This window comes from Gracilinanus agilis, chromosome 3 (genome assembly GCF_016433145.1).
Source record: "Gracilinanus agilis isolate LMUSP501 chromosome 3, AgileGrace, whole genome shotgun sequence".
Lineage (NCBI taxonomy): Eukaryota > Metazoa > Chordata > Mammalia > Didelphimorphia > Didelphidae > Gracilinanus > Gracilinanus agilis.
This window is the reverse complement of record NC_058132.1, coordinates 666,855,110-666,877,375: the sequence shown is the minus strand read 5'-3', so window position 1 is coordinate 666,877,375 and position 22,266 is coordinate 666,855,110. Positions and strand designations below refer to the sequence as shown.

The following is a 22,266-nucleotide window of genomic DNA, read 5'->3' as shown; positions in this document are numbered from 1 at the left end:
ATTATTACCTTTATCTGATGCAGAAAAAAATGAGGTGGACAGTAGGAGGTGGCATCTTTTAGAAAAAATGAATCCAATAAAACCAAATTCATCTCCTTTTTGGGAGGGGTTCCTAGGCTGGGAAGCCTCCAATCTAGCACAAAAAGGAGTTTAAGGGAATAATTGTCTTATTGGGTGTTGTCCTGGTAGCCCACATCTGCAGTATGAGTTTAGTTATTAACAATAAAAATCATTATTAGCAGAGTTCCTGTTTACATAGCAATTTCTAGTGTGGCTGACCAGCAGCAGAGGTTTTAGTGGACTTCAAGATCAACATGTATCAACAGTGTCCACAGTAAAATCACCACCACTACCATTGTCGCCATTGCCACCGCCACCATCAACTGATCTTGGGTACTTTAAGAGAATCATCATGTTCAGAATGGGGGAGGCAAGAGTCTCATTGGACTCTGCTCTGGTGAGGCAGCCTTTGGAGAAGTGTATTCAGTTTTGCGTACAATATTTTATGAAGAAGTTTGGCAAACTGCGGAGGCTCCCAAGGATGACAACCAGGAGGTTGCAGGGTCTTCGGACCATGAAATAGGATGATTGATGGAATAAACTGTCGTCATTTATCCTTAAAGGGAAAAAACTTAAGGTGAGCATAGCTGCCTTTAAATATTTGAAAGACTGTCTCGGAGAAGAAAGATTACACTTGCTCTGCTTGGCCGCAGGGGGTGAAACTTGTAGTAGTGGGTGGAAATCAGAGAGAGACACATTTCTTCTAAGCATAAGGAAAACTTTCCAGCAATCTGAGCTCTTCAAAAGTATAGCAGAGGGCAGCTGGGCTGCTTAGTGGTTTGAGAGTCAGGCCTAGAGACGGGAAGTCCTAGGTTCAAATCCAGCCTCAGACACTTCCCAGCTGTGTGACCCTGGGCAAGTCACTTGACCTCCATGGCCCACCCTTACCACTCTTCTACCAAAGAGCCAATACACAAAAGTTAAGGGTTTAAAAAAAAGTATAGCAGAAGGTGGCTGTTCACCCTTTTAGCAAAAGGCTGGATGACCATTTCTTAAGACTGTTATAGAGGGCATTTTGGGCTTGGTATGTAGACAACTTGTATGACCCCTTCCCAAAAAAAATAACCATCATTTTATTTATTTATTTATCCACTTATCCATTCAACTATTTATTTATTTATCCATTCATTTATTCATTCATTTGTTTGTTTATTTCAGTTTATTTTGACCTACCGCCCCCTTTCTAGAAAAAAATATTACTTAGCCCCCTGGAAATTAATTTAAAAAAATTTTAGGGGCAGCTGGGTAGCTCAGTGGAGTGAGAGTCAGGCCTAGAGACAGGAGGTCCTAGGTTCAAACCCGGCCTCAGCCACTTCCCAGCTGTGTGACCCTGGGCAAGTCACTTGACCCCCATTGCCCACCCTTACCAATCTTCCACCTATGAGACAATACACCAAAGTACAAGGGTTTAAAAAAATTTTTAATAGCAAATAATAGGAAAGATAAATGCACCTGTGGCCATCGCCATGCCCCTGGATCGCTGTAGCACCCACCAGGGGGCGGTAGCACCCACTTTGGGAATCACTGTTTTATTTATTTTTTTTAAAACCCTTTACCTTCTGTCTTGGAATCAATATTGTGTATTAGGGGTGTAGGCAATGGGGGTGAAGTGACTTGCCCAGGGTCACACAGCTAGAAAGTGTCTGAGGTCAGATTTGAACCTAGGACCTCCGGTCTCTAGCCCTGGCTCTCAATCCACTGTCCCCAACTATCATTTTTATAGCAGTTTAAGATCTACAGAGCTTTTGACATATAATACCCAACTCAAGCTTTACAATAATCCCTTGAAGCATACATTATTATTGTCCTCTCCATTTTACAGATAATTGATAATAAAGGCTAAGAGAAATTATGAATTGCTTAATGTCATATATATGAGTCTTTGGGTCAGAATTAGAACTGAGGTCTTTGGGATTCCAAATCCAGCTCTCTATCCACTTGCCATTTAGGTTTCCATGTTATTGTAACACTGATAGGTGGTCTCTCTGCCTGAAAGATTAGAGTTGGGTTCCCACCTCACTAGCCTCTAGAAACAGGCAAGATCACATTATATGACTCTGTTACTAGGGAGAGGTACTTACTGATCACTAACTACCATGCTGAGGAAAACTCTAGCTCAATACAAACATGTAAATTCATCCAGAAATGAATTCTGCGAATTGAGAATGTAATTCTTCACACCACCACAAAAAAGACCCAGGTGTAGAAACATTTGTGCAAAACCCTTGGAATTAGATTAGAAATCAGAGTTGCCCTTAGCATCCTATGGGGCTGAGCAGTGTGAGGTGAGGTCACGTAAGCCATCCATGTGAAGTGGAAGCAGGTCGCCAAAGTGAACAGGGCAAGGAAGCGTTTGACCTGACTGCAACAAAAGAGAGAAAAAAGAAAAGAAATAGAATTTGTGATCAGGATTCAGAGGAAATAAGAAAAATAGCTGCCTTTGTTAGTTAAAGGATAATAGTAAAGACTTCTGATGTTGCACTTATTTAAGACTGTTAGCTGCAGAGAAGATCCATTGGTGGAGGGAATATACTTTTCTGGAGCACCCTGTATTTGTTAAATCACAAGTTCATACCTTCTTCCTATCCCTGGTTCTGTAGAATGGGTTGGGGTGACTACTACTCTAGTCATTTCTGTGCTCTGGCAATTTTTTTCACTCTTCTTGTCTTCTTCTTCACCCAGGTGTTGAGACTCTGGGACATCCAACACCAGCTCTCCATCCAAAGGATCGCCTGTCCGTTCACAAAGAGTCAGGAGTTCAAATGTCTCTTCCATTTTGATGAAGCTCATGGACGGATTTTTATTGCCTTCAATAACCAGCTAACATTACTGTCAATGAAAAATGAGACCAGCAAGGTCACAAGTCATGAAAAACCAGTCACTTGTGTGCTGTACAACTCACTCTTCAGGCAGGTAATAGTACTTGTGTGTGTGTGTGTGTGTGTGTGTGTGTGTGTGTGTGTGTGTGTGTTTCTCTAATAAGTGGCTCGAGAGAGATGGTTAAGTATGTTGGAAAAGTCATTGGACTGAGATTTAAGGTGGGGAGACATGAGTTCAAATCCTACCTGATGCTTACTAGCAAAGTGAAAATGGAAAAGTCAACCTTCTTGAATTTCAGGTGTTTACAAATTAAAAATTAACACAGCCCTACTATGTGTCATTTGCTATTCTAGGTACTGATCATACAAAAAGGATAAACCTGAAACAATCTTTGTCTTGCAGAAATTTGTATTCTACTAGAGAGGATAGTGTGTGTGTGTGTGTGTGTGTGTGTGTGCTATATAGCACACACACACTATATCTATATAGTACATACACAATTTACTTAACTTTTTATATTTATTATTTAATATCAATTTAATATTATATAGTATATTATAATATAAATATATAATATAAATATTATATTATTTAATAGTATTTAACTATGTAGTTAAATACACACATATACACACATAAAATAAATGAGATAATTGAATAGGGGAGGAGATGGTATAGGATGTGTGTGTGTATGTGTGTGTGTGTATGTGTGTGTGTGTGTGTGTGTGAAGAAATGAGTTCAGCACATCATACATATATGGTTTTGAGGAAAAAGAAGATAATATTTGTTAAGCACTTTGCAAATATTTTTTTGGATCTGTAAATTCATCAAGTTAGGGAACTCCTTATGTGGAAACTCCTACCAACCACANCAACAACAACAAGAACAACAACAACAACAACAACAACAACAACAACAACAACAACAACAACAACACAGTGTGGGGTATGGGGGACTGTTTGCAGCAAAAAAGACAGAAAAAATCCCTGGGGCCGTTATTGGTAGTAGACTGTGGTAGGGAGGTGGGGATCCTCTGTGTTTTAGGGGTAGAGATGAAAGTAGATCCTGCCATCATTGAATCAAATGATTAGCAGAGCTTTACTAAGCACCTACTGTTTACCAGAACTCTGCTAGGTGCTGGGATATATATGTACACAAGTGAGACAGTCTCTGACTTCCTGAGGCTTAAAGTCCACCAGAAAGTTTCCAGGGAAGGAGGAGCCTCAAAAAATCTGGAAATTTGAGTTGAAAGGAACTTCAATAGCCAACTAGCTCATGATCCATACATGGAAAAAAATCCCCACTGATATAACCAATAGGTATGTTTGATGGAAATGGTCTGGGGACATTTAATGTTGTCCAGTTATATAGTATAATGAAAGACCCCATAGGTCTTTCTATGGGGAGCAAATATGGAAGGGAAGAGCCACCCTTCCTTACTGGGACAAAACCACAACAGTTCTGTGTCTCAGGCTATGATGCACATTCCAGTCATCTCCAAACCATGCAGCCTGCATTCTGGTCATCCTCTTCCTTCTCCCTTTAGAAGTTGGACACTGCCCTGTAGGACCCTGGGCTCTTATATGGCAGCCTTTGACTTGTCTGGCATGGAGCCTAAGTTACCATATGCTTTCCAACTACTTCTACACACACACATGAACCCTTTCTACCCACTTCTAACTTTATATGTTGTCTTCTCTTTAGAATGTAAGCTCTTTGGGACTGTGCCTGTCTTCTTTGCTTGTATTTATATGCTAAGTACTTAATTAGTACAGTATTTGGTACATAATAAGCACCATTTATCCTTTTCTTCCTTCCTTCCTTTCAAATAAAAAATAAATATGTGGATCTGACTAATGAACAGACTATATGAAGTATCAGAGACATTGCAATATAGTGGATAAAGAGTTGCCCAGGAAGACTTGAGTTCCAGTCTTGCCTCTGGCACATTTTGGCTGTGTGATTCAGGGCAATTCACCTTTCAGAGCCCTCAGGTTACATGTTGCCTTTTTATAACATTTCTTCCCCTTTATTCTAGATTAAGAGACAGCATAGAATAATGAAGAGAGTGTTGGAGTTGGAAAAACCTGTGTTCAAATCTTCTTTCTAACACTGACTAGGTCCACAGTGATGGGCAAACTACAGCCCATGGGTCAGATGTGACCCCCTGAAATGTTCTATCTGGCTGGGGGACATTATTTCTAATCTGATGAATACAATGAATAGGATACAATACAATGAAACTTATAAAGAGTTACCTTAGAAACAGACTGAGAGATGAGCATTTCCTTTCCTTTGGCCCCCTCTTTAAAAAATTTGTCCATCACTGGACTAGGACATCACTTTCCCCCTCTGAGCTTTCGGCAGCTCTCAAAGATGATAAACTATCATTGAATTGTAATCCAATGGTGGAAGAAATCCCAGGCACATCATGTACTGATCTTCCATGTCAAGATTACTTTTGATATTCATTATAGCTAGATTCATTTCAGCTGTATTTAGCTGTTGGGATGAGGAGTGGGCAGAAGAAGGTGTATGATTTGACTCAGGCCTCTGGAGATTACCTTTGAAAAGAGCACAGTCAAGGGCTAGAAATATAACAGAAAGCTTCCTGACATAATTCAGGATATGAGAAGGAAAAACTCTAAATTCCCATCTTTGCCATCGAATACCTTCTTCTATTTGTGGAATTGTTCTGCCTCTTACTCACACTTACCTATTTTAATTCCCTTGCTTTCTGATCTTTCTAAATCCAAGCTTTTCAGGTTCATAGATTCACAGAAAGTCAGAATAGATTGCCTTTTCTATCATCCCAATTTTCTTATAAATCATCAATCTCTCTTGGTCGACTGGTTCCTTCTCTGCTGCCTACAAACCCATCTATGTCTCTATCCAGAAAACCCAAGCCAAAAATTATAACCAATGCTGCTAGCTGTTGTCCCATATCTTTCTTCTCCTGCTTAGCTAAATGGATAGATAGAGCACTGGACTTGGAATGAGGATGACTCCTTTTTATGAGTTCAAATTTGGCCTCAAACACTTACTAGGTATCTGACACTGGGTATGTCACTTAATATTGTTTGCCTAAGCTCTTCATCTGTAAAATGAGCTGGAAAAGGAGGAAATGGCAAACGATTCCAGTGTCTTTTTCAAGAAAATCCAAATGGGGTTACAAAGGGTTGTACATGAATGAAATGACAACAAGAAGAAATATATATTTGTATAAACACCTTTATGTGCGCGCACACACACACACACACACACACACACACACACACACACACACACAGTTGTTGTTGTTCAGTGTTGCCCAATATCATACAGCTAGTAAATAGTTGAAGTCAAATTTGAACTCAGGTCTTCTTTCTGTATCTACTTGCCCTGTATCCACTGCTGCCTCTCTCTTGCCCCTCTCCCTATCTCTTTTTCTCCCTCCATCTCTGTCTTCCTCTCCCTCTCTTTGTCTCTCCTCTCTCTCCATTTCTTTCTCTCTTTCTTCCTCTCTCTCCTCTGCCCCATCTCCCCATCTCTCTTTCTCCCTCCATCTCTGTTTTTTCTCCTTTTCTCCATCTCTCTGTGTCTTTCTTCCTCCCTTTCCTCTATCTCTCTCCCCCTTCCCCCCACCCCTCTCTCTCTCCACATCAACAAAAGAAATGAACAATTGCTCACATCTAAGAATATGAAGAACATTGCCAAAAGTTTGCTCAATTCATGTCTTTATTAATATTAATGGGGGCAGTCAGATAGCTCAGCGGATTGAGAACCAGGCCCTCAGACAGGCGGTCCTAGGCTCAAATTTGGCCTTAGAAACTTCCAATCTGTGTGAAGTTGGACAAGTCATTTAACCCCCATTGCCTAGCCTTTACCTTGGAACCAATACACAGTATAGATTCTAAGATGGAAGCTAAGGGTTTTAAAAAATCAGTATGTTTTCATGGTTTTCTTCTTATGGGTTTTGCCATTTTAAAGATTTCCAACTTATATCAACTTTGCTAATATGATGTGTGTGAGGTGAAACCTTTGAATTATTTTGATTTATATTCTTATTAGAGGGAAGGCAGGGAATTAGAAGTGTTTGGGGAAGGGTTCCTGCAGAAGGTGGGCTTTTAGTTGGGATTAAGGGGAAAAGCCAGAGTGGGAAGGACAGTAGGCAGAATTGATGAGGGAGAGCATTCGAGGCAAATGAGAGAGCCAAAGAGAATGCCTGGACATAAGAGAGGGAATTTCTTGTTTATGGAACAACCAGGAAGCTGTGATTTTTGGAGAGGAGGGCCCTAACAAAAGAGAACATTAAGAAAGGGCTCATGAAAATTGCGGCATTGAAATAAAGCCATAAAGACAGCTGGGAAGTCTGAAAAGCAAAGGGCATGGAGAGATTCCAACCTCCTTCATTTTACAAAAGAGGAAACTGAGAACTGACTTGCCCACATATGCAGTAAGTAGAAGAGCTGGAATTTGAACTCTGGTCTTCCAGCTTCAATTTCAATCATTTTGCTCAGCACAATATTAGATGGACTATTCACTGTCTGCATTTACCACAATGCCCAGTAAGAAGGAATTCAATAAATATTTTTGGCATGGTTGAATTTCTCACTGCAGGCTCAAGACTTTCCTGATTTCCTTCCTCCCATACACCCATCAGTATTCTTCAGTCTTCCTTTTTGCCTGAATTTTGTGATATTTTTCTTTCTACTGCAGTTTTTAAAAAAATTGCTTGTGACTTTATTATTTTATTCTGGACCCCAGTGAGTATTAAACACAATCACTGCACTGAGCATAAACAGAAACAAAACAGTCCATCCATTATTTTCCTTCCTCTTTCCTTTATGTCCTAACAGAATTGTTCCCTTACACTTCCTATAAAGGAAAGCATGTGGAACCCTTAGGAGTCTTAGATTCTTCTGCAAAGGAGCCACATTTCTTCTTTTCCCTTTTTTACATTGCCAATGCTTGTTCCTGCAGCTAGCAGCGGTGGAACGAGCCACTGGGAAAGGATGAAGAAACACCTGGCTGGCATGAACAGCTGAAAGATGCCATCTGAGTAACTCAGCTGCCCTTGAGACTGTTCTAATGAGCCAGCCTTCAGATTTTTCTTGAAAATTGAGAAATTCTTAGATGCCCATTAAAAATTACAGGTTATACATATGTAGGAAAGAAAGGATTACTAAAACTTCACAAGAACTCCTGTGGATGAGCTGGAACATGGTGGGGTTGGAGAGGGGGATGAGGCCATATCAATGAGGAGATCAGAGATCTTCTAGGTAGCACAGTGAGTACAGAGATAGATATGGAGTCAGGAAAAACTGGGTTCAAATAATATGATTATTAGCTGTGTGACACCAGGCAAATCACTCATGTTTGCCTCATTTTCCTCATCTGTAAAGTGGGAATAATAATAGTATCTATTTTCCAGAGGTTTTGTGAGGATCAAATGAGATAATTATAAATCACTTTGCACAGTGTTTGGCACAGAGTTAAGTGCTATATAAGTGTTATTGATTGTTATGTATAGCTGGGCTGTGACTTGGATGAAAGATTAGACCTTTTCTCCTTGGCTTCACAGTCTAGAACGAGGGCAACTGGTCTTAGTTTCAGAGAGGAGTAAGGAAAAACAAAGAGAGCTTGCCATGAGTGCAGTAAGTTGTATTGGCAGGCAGTGTGCTCTCTTCTACTGAAGGTCTTCCAGTGGTGGCCCGATGACCCCTTGTCTAGAATTATTGATTAGAGTTAAAAGGAACTTTAGAGACTACTTACTCCTTTATTTTAGAGAGAAGGAAACCGATTTCCAAAGAGCCTTCCTAAATTCACACAAATGACAAATAGTAGAAGTGGGATTCAAACCCAGATCTTTGAACTTCAGATTTATTGATCTTTCCCCTAGACTAAATAAGCTTTGTTACTAGAGACCTGTCTGTTCAGGTGGAGGCTGGATTGATGACCTCTGAGTAGGTCCTTTCTAACTGAAATTCAGTGATTCTATCATCCATATCCTAATTTATGTATTTTAGTTGCTTATGTAGAAGAGATATAATCTCAGTATTTCAGCATTTGTTATGCTAGCTTCATATCCAAAGCAGGCTTCATAACTAAAGTAGAGAGTTCAACTTGATCAAATTTTGACAGGTTCGAAAATTATAATTTAAATCATAAATTTATAGTAGTAAATTTTATAGAAATAAGGATTGCTATTAGAAGTGGGATTTCATGAGCAGATTTATAAATCTACCAGGTTTCTGACTTGAATGATCTCCATCACTTATCTCTCATTACATTCTGGAAATTCTTATTCCATTCACCTCTCTCTTGCTCTGAGACATAACTTCAACCATTTCCTTCTGAAATGGCTACAGAGGAAATATTGCTCTTCAGATGATGGCATCTGAAATAACCCAGAAGCCCATATGATAGTGGCAATGGCAATTAAGAATGATGAGCTGAATGCTTTGTGGTTAATGTAATTTCTGTGTCTTCTTCACTCCGGGAATACTTAGAAAATCAGCCTAGAATTATTAGAATCCTAATAATGATTACTTATATTTTTGTAGTGGCTTAAGGCTGATGAATCTAATAATGACAATAATGATAACAATAGCTAACATTTATATAACACTTCAAGGTTTGCAAAGGCATTTCCATATGCAATTTCACTTGATCTTCACAACCACCCTATGGAATAGGTACTATTACAATTTCCATTTTACACATGGGAAAACTGAGGCTGAGATATGTTATATGATTTGCTCAGGTTCATATAGCTAATAACTATGCAAGGTAAGATTCAAACTCAGGTTTTCTTTACTGCAACTCTACCTACCAAGACACCTAGCTGGCTCTTTCGACAAACTAGTGATGTAGCTAGCAAAAGTAGGTTTATGTCTATTTTAAGGATGAGGAAACTGAGATCCTTTGAAGTTAAGTGACTTAATAAATATCAGAAAGCTAGAAACTTGTGTCAGACTTTCCTAAATTTTGGACAAATGCTCTTACCACTATCTCAAACTTCCTACACTTAATTTCCAAATGTCTTTTTTTATGATGTACTTGTCTACATGATGCAGGGTAAAGCATAATGAATGTCTGATCAATCAACTGAAAAGTATTTAAGCAATACCTCCTCTGTGACAGGCACTATTCTGGGGATGCAAAGACACACCAAAAAATCAAAGAAACAATCCCAGCCCTCAAGGAGGATGTAGAATAGTCTGGGGAGACAACATATACACATAAATAAATACAAGGTATATATAGATGCAAGATAATTTGGGGGCAGATAGGTGGTGTGGTGAATAGGTGTCCAAGACTGAAGTCAAGAAGACTCCTCTTCCTGAGTTCAAATTTAGCCTCAGTCACTTATGAGCTGTGTGATCCTAGGTGAGTCACTTAACCCTGTTTGCCTCAGTTCCTCATCGGTAAAATGAGCTGTAGAAGGAAATGGCAAACCACTTCAGTATCTTTGCCGAGAAAACTACAAATAGGTCACAGAATCAGACATGACTGAAATGAGGACAACTACAACAATGGAAGGAAGGTGCTAGCATGGAGGGGCATCAGAGAAGGTTTTATGTAGAAGGTGATGCTTGAACTGAGCTTTGAAGAAAACTGTGGATTCTGAGAGATTAAGGGGAGGATGGGAGGTCATTATAGTCTTGCAAGACAGCTGGTACAAAGAGCCTAGAGTCAGGAGATGGTAGACCATTTATGAAAAAGAGGAAGACCAGTTTTGTCAGGTCAAAGTATATATGGAAGTAAGTAACATGGAGTAATGCTGTAAACACTGGTTGGAGCCAGATGGAGAATGATGGGCTTCTAAAATCTTCATCTGGTCCCCTGAGCCAGAGGCAGAATGATCCGATGATTAGAAGCTTCAGCCCAGGAAGAACTATATTCAAATCCTGCCTCTTCTGCTCCATTTACATCTTCAAGTCCCAGTTTTGTCATTGTAATTTGAGAATATTGACTTCAATGCAACAAGAATTTCTTATGCACCTACTAAATAATATTGTCCATGTGATCCCAGGCCAGTCAAATTCTTACTGCCTCAGGTAACTAACATTCCACATGGGAAAAAGGGTTGCTGATTTATATAGGTCTGTGTTGACAGACCTATGACATGCATGTCAGGGGGGCTGCTCCCTTTCCCCTTTCTACACGTGCCCTGAGGACATTTCTCCCATCACCTGCCCTGCCCTTCTGCTCAGCAGCCCAATGGGAGTGCTTCCTCCTTCCTCTGACTGGGGTAAGGTGGGGAGCTCACATGGGGCATGAGGGTTGCAGTTTTGGAACTTGGTCTCTAAAAGGTTTACCATCACTGGTACAGGTTGATGAGTTTCCTCCCTTCATCAATTAAATCACAGGTAGAAACAAAATAATATGCTAATAAAACTGAAGGATTCTTGTTATCCAAAGTATGATGGGAATGTAGATTAGGGGCTTTTAACCTGGGGTATATGAACTTAAAATTATTTTAATAGTTTAGTAGCAGAATTTCAGTATGTTTGGTTTCCTTCATATTCTCTTGTATTTTATTTTGCTCGTTTAGAACCATTATCCTGAGAAGGGGTCCATAGACATCATCAGACTGCCCAAGAAGTTGGTCAATGTCACAGAAAAGTTTAAGAATCCCTGAGCAGAATGAGTCATATTCAAAACCAACCACTAGGTTTCTAGCCTGGACACACTTTCCAAATGGACAAGAAGCTAGCTCTAGAATTAAACATGAAGTTGTTATCTATGTGGTTTGTCTTCTGGGAAATTACAAAGTTATTTTAATCATGCCTAACTACTTCCAGACACAAAGTTCCATCTTTTAAATCTCAATCTCTTAGGGTTGTTGTGTGGTTGTGAGTCATGGAACAGTACCATCTTAGAAGAATTAAAAAGAAATTACACTCCTAGGGCAATAGAGAGGCACATGTTAGATTTGGATGGGCTGAAGCAGAACCAGAGTGAATTATAATAACACCTAACATATATGTATTGCTTTATATGCAGTACACTATCTCAACTGATCCTGATAGCAACCATATGGGAAGAGAAGGGATGGGAATAAGCATTATATAACTCCTACTATGTGCCAGTCATTGTGATGAGCATTTTTGTAAATATTATCTCATTTGATTTTCACAAAACCCTGTGATGTAGGTACTGTTATTATCCCCATTATATAGTTGAGGAAACAGAGTTAAACAGAGGTTAAGTGACTTGTCCAGGGTCACGCAGGTAGGAAGGTTATGAGTCTGGATTTGAACTCAGATTGTCCTGACAGCAGGTCCAGAAATCCATCTACTTTACTTCCAGCTTTCTCAGGGAAAACAAAACAAAACGAAACAAAACAATTTCATTTGATCCTCACAACCCTGAAACATGGTGCTATTATTGTATCAATTTAGCAGTTGAGGAAACTGAGGTTAAGTGACTCACCTATGGTCACACAGTATCTAAGACAGGATTTGAACTCATATTTATCCTTATTTTAGGCCAAGCACTTTGTCCAATCACTGTTTATCTACCTATGAACTAGTTATGATTATTCCCATTTTGTAGATGAAGAGACTGAGGCAGAATGTGTTCCTTGCCCAGGTTCACATAGCTGTAAGTGTCTGAGGAAGGAATTAAGGCCACATGTTCTTGACTCCAAGTCCAGTGATCTATCTACTGTACCACCTAACTGTTGAGGGAATGACCAAAGAAACATATCATTGAGAAAGCTTTGGGTTTATAGTGAGGGGTTGCTAGTAAACGTTTATCAGCCAGCTGTCTAAAGAAAATACACTCATGACCTTTACATTTAATCTGAATTATTATTTTTTCCATCTTTCTTAACTTTAAACCAACATTAGTGAACATTTTGTTAAGTCAACAGTACAATAAATGAAACTCTCCTTTGTAGTGTTTGCTGATTTCCAACATTCAAATGGATCACCCTGAAAATTTAACAAATGATTCCCATGACACAATTAGAGTAAATTTCATCACACTCCAGAATAGACATATGATGGTCAGATGGGGGGGAAAATAGGTTGACATCTGGAATGCCTGGCTGACATATTTATGGTATCAGAAGAAATTCTGTTGGGTGGTCCTACTATATCACATTCATGGGAGCACATGGATGAGAGTCATGTAAAATGGGTAGACATGGAAGGATGGTGATCCGTCTGCATCACTGTAAAGAAAAATCACATTAACAAGATCTTTGATTCATCTGAATATTTTAGTAGCTGCCAAATCTAGTTATTGTGATGTTTGAATAAGATTAGGTATGTAAAACACCCTGTGAGCTTCAAAGCTCTTCAAGAATGCCCAGTATTATTAATGAGTATCATGGAATGAATGAGGCAACATCTTTCCCTTTCAGTTATTGACTGAAACCACTGAATGGGATAATAAAGTCTGCAAAGAATGAAGATTCAAAGGGGACTGGGAAGTGGTGAAAAGTCAGGGCTGCTTCACAAGCTCAGATGTCTATTTTAAAGGGGAAAAAGGTAAAGGTCAGAGGGGTCAGTTTTTGGAGACTTTGGAGTTGGGGAGATGTTGTTAGCCCTTTGTAGATGAAGCCCATTTCTTTGCAACTTGGTCTCCTTTATTTGGCTCAGTTCATGTTCATTTTTGAACTCTTGACTCTTCAGGACCCTGGAGAGAGACAGCCTGGAGCCAGGCTTCTGAAGCCTGAGATCAAGACTGTCACTCACCTGCACAGGATATTATCTTCCCATAGCTTTTTCTATTAAAAAACCAAACCAAAACAAAACAAACTCCTCATAATTCCCAAGTGATTCTATGATATGAACATGCATTAAGTCAATATATATCCTGCATTTGAATCCCATTTTGACTCCTTGCTATCTGTATGGCCTTGAGCAAATTACTAAACCTCTCTAAATTATCTGTTTCTCAATATGTAAAATGAGCTTGGACAATCTCATCGCTAATGTCCATTTCAACTCCAAATCTTTGTTTTGATGATTCGGTTTCTGAAATCTGAATGTTTTGGTCTCTGACTTGCTTTGATGCTCATATTTATATATTCTTTAAGGCTTTCAAAAGATTTAATGTATAAAATCTTGTTTAATCCTCACTAGAACTCTGTGAGGTAGATGCTATTGTCACCACCATTTTACAAATGAGAAAACTAAGACACACCAAAGTAAGATCACTCCTTATGTGGGATAGCTATATAGCCACCATTCCATTAGGTATTTACTTATTAAAGTAAAATCTGCTTTGAGAATACTTTGCAAATGAGAATGAAAAGTGCCGAATGTACAGGGAGGAATTAGAAGTCATAAGATTTAAGTTCTAATTCTGGCTCTGTCTATATAACATTAGGCAAATCACTTAGCATCTATAGGTCTCAGTTTCCTTATCTGTAAAATGAGAGACAAGATGATCTCTAAGAGCCCTCCCAACTTTAAATCTCCTTATTGTATATATCTATAAAATGGATATAATCTCTATATAATCTTTAAAACTCCAAATCACAACATTGGATATACAGGAAGATAGGTGTGGTATAAAAAAAGTTTCATGTTTCCAAAAAGTTTGATCTGACACTTATTTCAGAGGGCAAAGACCAAAAGAGATAATAAATAATGATCATCTAGAAATTAAGGATCCCCACCTTTGCTCACATATTATTTGGCCATCCCAAAAGTCATCTTTGAGAAACTATCCTATAGATTATTGTTATAATCATGCAAACATAATTCATCATGGAGCTTCCACACACAAGAATCCCCCATATTAACAAAAATCATGGGCTGAACTAAGAATAAGTAGAAGGGACTTTACAGATAGCAATAATAATGACGATAACAAAAATGATACTAACATTTTTATAGTACTTACTTAGTGTCAGGCACTGTGCTCAACCCTTTACAATCATTATCTCATTTGATCCTTACAATAAACCTGTGTGGAAGGTGCTATTATTATGCCCATTTTACAAAATGTAATTCTTGATGGTAATGCACATTAAATTTTCTATTATTAGAGGCATCTAGGTGGCACAGGAAATAGAGTGCCAGACCTGCAGTTAGGAAGAAAAATAGTTGTTGTTTTTTTAATTTGGCCTCAGACACTAGCTGATTGACCTTAGGCAAGTCACTTAACCTATTTTGCCACAGTTTCCTCATCTATAGAATAGACGTAATAACAGTACTTATTTCCCAGGGTTGTTCGGAAGATGCAGTTAGATTTTATCTGTAAAGTACTTAACCTGGGACATACTAAGGTCTATATGAATACTGGCTATTTTTTTATCTAGCCAGTAACCAAAGAACATAAATCCAGTGTTGGACATTTTTGGAACTTGTGGAATGCTTATCCTTTTTACATTTTTGGAAGTCTCATTCCAGTTTCTCCTTTCATTCCCACAAGGGACTTGAGAGGAAGGTTTCTCTGATCTCTAGGCCTACTAAATAAGAGGGTGACTAAATGCCAGTAAAACAAACAAAGTTGGCTACTTGCCAGGACCAATCATCCTCCCTGTCTGAGACTCCTAGTTGCTAATTCCGTCTCCTCCCATTTGTTTCCTAGCACATTGAGCTCTGCATCTTGTCTACATAGATTTATACCTGACCTTCCTATACTCTTTGTTCTTTATTGACCCATCCATAATCATGTTTTAGTTGAAAAAATATATGGTACCTGGAGAGAATAGGAGGCGGCAAGTATTTTAGGACCTTGTTGGCATTTAAGGCAATAACTATGACATTTGGTGGGAACGGGCGTCTTCCAATGATGGATTGGATAGCTTCATTCGCTGAAGACTAAGCTGAAGGTGACAGATACTTAACAGACTTCCTCAGCTTCTCCCCACGTCCCAGAGTGAGTCATCCCAGAGTTCCATTATCCCATAGATCAACTTTCTGATCCAAATAGGAAAGATTTATCTGATGAGATAAATTCAGTACCCTGCTCTTCTACAGTGTCCTCCAGTCACCAGGATGAAGGGTGCATAGGAAAGCTTTTTATTCTCTTTTCTGTCATGGGTTTTCTAAAGTTTAGGGCTTTTATTTTCTCTCTTCCTCCTCATAGAATAATCAGTTTAGAACTGAGACCTTACAGATCATTTGTTCGATTGTCTCATGTATTTATTACCTATTAAGAAATTGAGCCAGAGCAGTGAAGGGTTCCAGGTAAATATAGGCAATAAGCCTGAGTCAGAATTCAAACCCTGGTTTTCCTGACTGAAGTCAAGTGCTCTAATAACTATGTTAAGTTTTTCTTTTTTAGCCCAATACTGCGATTACTTTGGTATGGGGAACTCGTGAGTCAGGAAACTCCCTTGCTAAAGCTGTTCAACAATTCTACACCTTATAGTCTTAGGCAGGTAGGTGGTATGGCGGAGAGAATGCTAGACTTTGATTCATGGAGACCTAAGTTCAACTGTTTCTAACACTTATTAGATAGGTGGCTTTGGGCAAGTCATTAAACCTCTTTCTGCCTTAGTTTCCTCAACTGTAAAAATGGAGATAATAATAGCACCTACTTCCAAGGGTTGTTGCGAGGATTAAATGAAATAATACAGAGAGCACTTTGGCTGCTTTGAAGCACTATATATATATGCTAGTCACCATTACTATGTGAGAGTTGTCTGGACGTTACAAGGCTCTTATCTTCCTGAACCTGAGACAGTTCTCTACCCACTATACCATGCTGCCCCTCACTTAGAATATTATACATTAGAAAAAGACCTCATTAGCCCAAACTTAAAGTCCCTTATAGGATGTTGGTACCTAAAATGCATGGCATCTATTTATTCTAGTGAATATGTGAGATTCCTAGGAAATACTGAATTTCTTCCCAATTCCATTTCATTGCAGGTTATCAGTTCTGATACAGAATCTACTGTTTCCTTCTGGATGATAGACACTGGGCAGAAAATCAAAGAGTTTACGGGTTGCCATGGCAATGCAGAAATCAGCACCATGGCCTTAGATCCAAGTGAGAAGAGGCTTTTAACTGGTAGCCCAGATGGTGCAATAAAGGTGTGAACAAACTCTGGGATGTTGTTTGCCAGCTCTTTTCTCTCTAGGAGCTGGGCCAAAAGAATCTGCTTGGGGGAAAACAATATCCACATAGGCGTGTGTGTGTGTGTGTGTGTGTGTGTGTGTGTGTGTGTGTGTGTGTGTGAATGCTTCTGTGTATTGGCCTTGCTAGAGGAGAGATGTGACCAGAGGAGATAAAGTTAATAAAAAGTGTCTGTAACAAAGCTGCCCACAGTGCAGCCCTTGACTTGGAGTGGATGAACCACGCTAAGGCATTCTTGAAGGAAGAGATGACCAATGGAGATAAAGGGATAAGTTCACAAAGGAGCTGCCTAATGCCTAGAGCTGCATTTATAGAACAACCCATACAACAGAGTCACACAAGTAGATTGCTGCTCTTTGGAACTATTGGTACTATTTCTGAAAGGTCAATGACTTTTCTCTAGGACCCTGTTAAAGTTTCTTATTGCCTCTTGGTTCATTGTATTTATCATTATTATCATACTACGCTGATACCTAGAGATGGATAACCATTTCCATAGTATCATATAGTGTGGCTTTCATACCCTAATACAATTACATCATTATTAATTTTCATGGGGGCATAATGCCAGTTGCTATTTACTATTATAATAATCAAGTGAAGCCGTGGTATTTTTTTTTTGGTGGGGGGACATATCTGTGTTTTTTACCAGAGTAGGGAACTCTCAATGTGGAAACTGTATTTGTCAATTTAAGATTAGTAATTTATCAGTAATCTATAGTTACAGACAGCTGCCTATGCCCCTGAGAAACTAAATAACCTGCCTTAGGTCACAGGAAGAGGCAGCTCACTGGCTCAGTAGATAGCTTCTTCAAATTTGAGCTCAGACATTCACTAGCTGTGTGACCCTGGGCAAGTCACTTAACCTCTGTTTTCCTTAATCCACTGGAAGAAGAAAGGAAAAACTACTCTAGTATTTTTACCAAGAAAACCCATACAGAATTAGGAAGAGTCAGCAGGACTAAACAACTGAACAATAGCAGCAGAGTCACCCAGATAGCAAATGAGAGAGTGGGGATTCGAACCTAAGTGCTCTGATACCAAAATCAGTACCATTTCCTTTCCAAACTGATTAGATATTATCCTCTAACCCAAATTCTGGCATCCAACGAAACTGGTCTTCTCTCTGTTACTCACACAGTCTACTCCATCTCCTGCCTCTCTCTGTATCTCTGCATGTGCAATCCATTCTTTATGGAATATTCTTCTTCCTCACTTCTGCTTGTAGTCTCTCTCTCTTCCTTGAAGACACAAATTCAGCTCCATCATTTATATGAAACCTCTCCTTAACCCTCCAATTATTAATTCCCTCCCCGCACACTATTTTATATTGAGCTACTTTGTCCATATTTGTATTTATTCCCTTTATCTTAATACTACATACATTTATATATGCATTAACTGCCTTCCTTTCTCCATTAGAATATAATCTTTCTTTCAGTAGGGATCGTTTCAATCATTGCATTTGTATTCCCAGCTTATAGAACAATACCTGAAACATGGAAGGAGCTTAATAAATGCTTATTGATAGATTGATTCCCTCTCTACTTCAAGGATCCTTATAAAAAATGAGGAAAAAGTTCAGCAAAACTAACCAATACATCATCCCAGTCAGACAATAGTTACAGTGTTCCATTGCCATAGTCTCCCACATCTGCAAAACAGGGTGCTACATTTTTGTATCTTTTCTTCTGGACCTAGCATCATAATTTTCCAGCTTTCAGTTTCAAGTGTTTTGTTGCTATTCTTTACATTTATTTTATCGAGCTCAATGTGTGTATTTTCCTGTTTCTGCTTGTTTCACTTTGTACTGGTTCATGTAATTCTTCATAGAATTTTTGATAATCTTTGTTTTCATCATTTCTTATGACCTGATAGAGTCATTTACCATAATTTGTTAATGATTCCTCAATCAAGTGTGTCTAGTACACATTTGGATCTCTTTTGTACTCTCTGAAAAATGAGACCAATAAATAAATAAAGATAATTTATAAGCATACATATATACATACATATATAAAGAACCAATAACTGTAAAGTGGACCAATCCAAAATGGAAATAGTCATCTATTTTCTACATTTCTAATAAAGCTGATCTTGAGGAACAATATGTCTCCTCATTAAGACTTAATTATTCTAATGGTATTGGTGAATTGCTTTTGAATCAACTCATTATAAAATACATTACTAATAGTTACAATTCATCTGGTAATCACAACTATTTTAAAAGGAAATACATTCTCTTTAATTAATATATATCTTAACTAAATTCAAATTCTATTCCTAGAAGCAAACTCAAAGCATTTTTCACAATGTTGTTTAGTTTTTTTTTTAAAGGATGCTTTTTTGACTGTCTTAAATGGATTTCTTTTCCCTTAAAGATTTGGGATTTCAATGGACATTGCCATCATACCCTGAATGTGGGTCAAGATCGAGCCGTGGATATTTCTCAGATTCTAGTCCTAAAGAAGACTATAATAGTGGTAGGCTGGGAGAGGTATGTCCTTGAATATCTTGTAGCAAAAGACTGGGAAAAAGGTAAAGATAATGTTTTCATGTTGGTTTCCAAATCTAAAAACAGGAGAGAGCATAGAAATGTGAACTTCCTCTGGGTCATTCATTAGCTGGTGACCTAATTGGGAGAAATTCTCAGTTGGAGTTGACTGCTCATCAACTGAGTGACAGATAAAAGAATCATAGAATTGAGAGAGACCTGGAGAAGCCATCTGGTACCTATTTCTGGCTTGGGTGATTTGCTCCCAGAGAACATTAATGTTTGAAACAAAAGTTTCCCACCTTCTAAAAATATTCTCCCAAAGAGGTCCTTTTTTTCCCCTCCCTTAGTATCACCTTCCGGGGTGTCACAATTTTTAGTCAAAAAGCTGTTAATGCCTTCCTTCAATTCCCCCAGCAATAATTTTAGCCTTTTCTTTGTTTAAAAAAGACAAAAAGCAGATATCCAGCTAGAAGGGCATGTTGGAATATTTTTCAATTTGTTACACTGAAGTGGCTTTGACAAAGCACCGTTTTCATGGAAACATTCCTCGACTTTCATCCCAAGGAAACTTTCATCTCATATTTCCTTCTTTTCTTGGGATATTGGAAGGGTGCACCAGAACCAAACATTTTAAAGCAGTACACATACATGAGGAAAATTAAAGGCGTTTGCATTTTGAAAATACTATATCTCCTAAATTTGGCAGCACAGACAATACTGCTCTAACAGGTAATTAACCAGAAGTTATTCACTGTCAAATTATCATTTTAATGGCTTGAGGGTAGTATGGGATAATCTGTTTTTTCCCCTTTCTCTTCATCAGATTCTATGATCAGACAACTAACTGTGGCATTTGGGTGGTTTTTATTAATCACAGCAAAGACCTTTAGTTGAAGCACTAATGTATATAGACACATTAGCAGATGGAACATATGGCCCATCTTTTTTTTTTCCATAGGAATTTTGTTTGGTAGGAGGAAGAATGCAGACCAAACTGTTCTACATAATATTATGACATAATTCTTCCATATATGCCTTGCAAAGACAAGCCTGCTTCCTGTCCATGGGAGCAATCATTGTGACTCGTAGCTAATTCAGCAATCTACATCCTATTCATTTCTGTGCTAGGCAAAGATCATGACCAAAGTGAAGTCTCTGGTCTAGGCAGTGTGTCTTAATCATGGAGTCAGGAAGATTTAACACCAAACTCTGCCTCTGATGCATTCTAGTTGGGGTGCCAGAAGCAAGTTAAATATAACCTCTCAGTGACCTTGGCAACTCTCTAAGACCCCAAGTTTTACATTCATCAATTGAGGGAGTACCCAGATGAGAATTCTTTAGAGTAATAAAATAATAGGAGCACGCCCTCCCAATTCAGTGGAGAAATGACAGAATTCTTCTTTAATGGCCAGCTGGGACCAATGTTTATTTGAATGCTTACCAGAAAATAATTTTTATTTTTTTCCCACTGAAGAAATGAAAGCCAATTTCTGAGAAATCCCAAGTGCTTAGCACTGTTTGGTACATAATAGGTACTTAATAATAATATAGGACACCACTTTGTTCATTAAAAAAATTAAAAGCCCACAATTAGAGACTAAGATAAAATTAGAATAATCTCATTTTAAAGAAAGTCATTTCAAAAACAGGAAGCTTAAAGCTATATATGGCCATTGCATTCAACAAATATACTGAAAGAAATGTAAAGACCAGTAGCTCATATGCTCATGTTTCTAACATTCTCTCTTCTCTCTTCTGTTCCTTTGCCAGACATGCCATCCTCCCTGATTTTTGCATTTCAGAAAGCTCCCTTTCAGGCTTGAAATATCTCCATTTTTCACATTCTTTGTTATTGCCTTTGTATATATTTTGTTTGATTCTTCATGTACATGCTTTCCTTCAGGAGAATGTAAGCCCCTCAGTGCTAGAGACTGTTTAATTTTATCCCCAGAGCCCAGAAGAGTAACTGATACATAACAGGTAATTAGGAAATGTTTGATGAATTGAATTAAGTTGAACTGAAAAAGAGTTTGGAAAGAAGCTGTGAGAATATTGGTTCAAGAATGGAAGAATTCATTTTCCTGGCTGCTGTCATCTAGAGGAGTACTGGGGAGTTTTGAGGGAACAGGGAGATGTTTTTGTCTGACAAATGAAGACACTTCATCTATATGAGCAGAAGCCAGGGCTGACAAATCTGTTCTTACTGATGACCTATTAGTGATAATTGGAAAGGCGGCACAACCCCTATGAAAATTTCTTCCTTTCTACTATCATGGAAGGATCAATAAATTGTCTGTTATCATGTTTATTAATATTTTTCATGGATTTATGCACTGCATTTCTTGAGAAAGAGGTATTGAATTAGGACATATTTTATAATATCTAAGACTGGATCACTTTCATTGGAAGAATTTAGAAGAGGAGCTAAAAAAAAAAAGGCATCGTCAGCTTTATGCAGGAAGGGGGAGGTAGGATTTTTGATATCTTTTATGAGCTACAAATGTCCTGGTGTGGCATAAACAACTTAGCTCACTCTCCTGAAAAAGCTTAGTGAGTTAAGAAAAAAAATAGCTTGAAGACTACCAATTAAGTTTCAACAATTTCCTCCCAAACCCAAGGGAAGCTGTTGCCTTTATTACTATCAATCCAAAGAACTTTTGTCTGCATGTACAAGTGAGTTTAATCTTTCTGTCCATTGGTCACCAAGGAGCCACTAACTGCTCAACAATTAGTAGAGATCATTTGATTGGATTGGCTGGGCAATTCTGTTAAATCTATGGGACCAGCTTGGGTCCCTATGTAGACTAAAAATATTGGTTGTTTTGGACTTAAAGTTTTATCCCAAATTGCCCTA

The 22,266-nt window shown here is 38.4% G+C and overlaps 1 protein-coding gene across 1 annotated transcript in view; it reads left to right on the top strand.

Moving 5' to 3' along the window:
• Nucleotides 1-22,266, top strand: part of WDR49 (WD repeat domain 49) — a 163,487-nt gene that overhangs the window by 58,725 nt on the left and 82,496 nt on the right. The window contains exons 6-8 of the mRNA XM_044669542.1: nt 2,743-2,973; nt 16,708-16,872; nt 19,297-19,412. Of these exons, the coding sequence (XP_044525477.1) occupies nt 2,743-2,973; nt 16,708-16,872; nt 19,297-19,412 (512 nt within the window). The remainder of the gene's footprint in view (nt 1-2,742; nt 2,974-16,707; nt 16,873-19,296; nt 19,413-22,266) is intronic.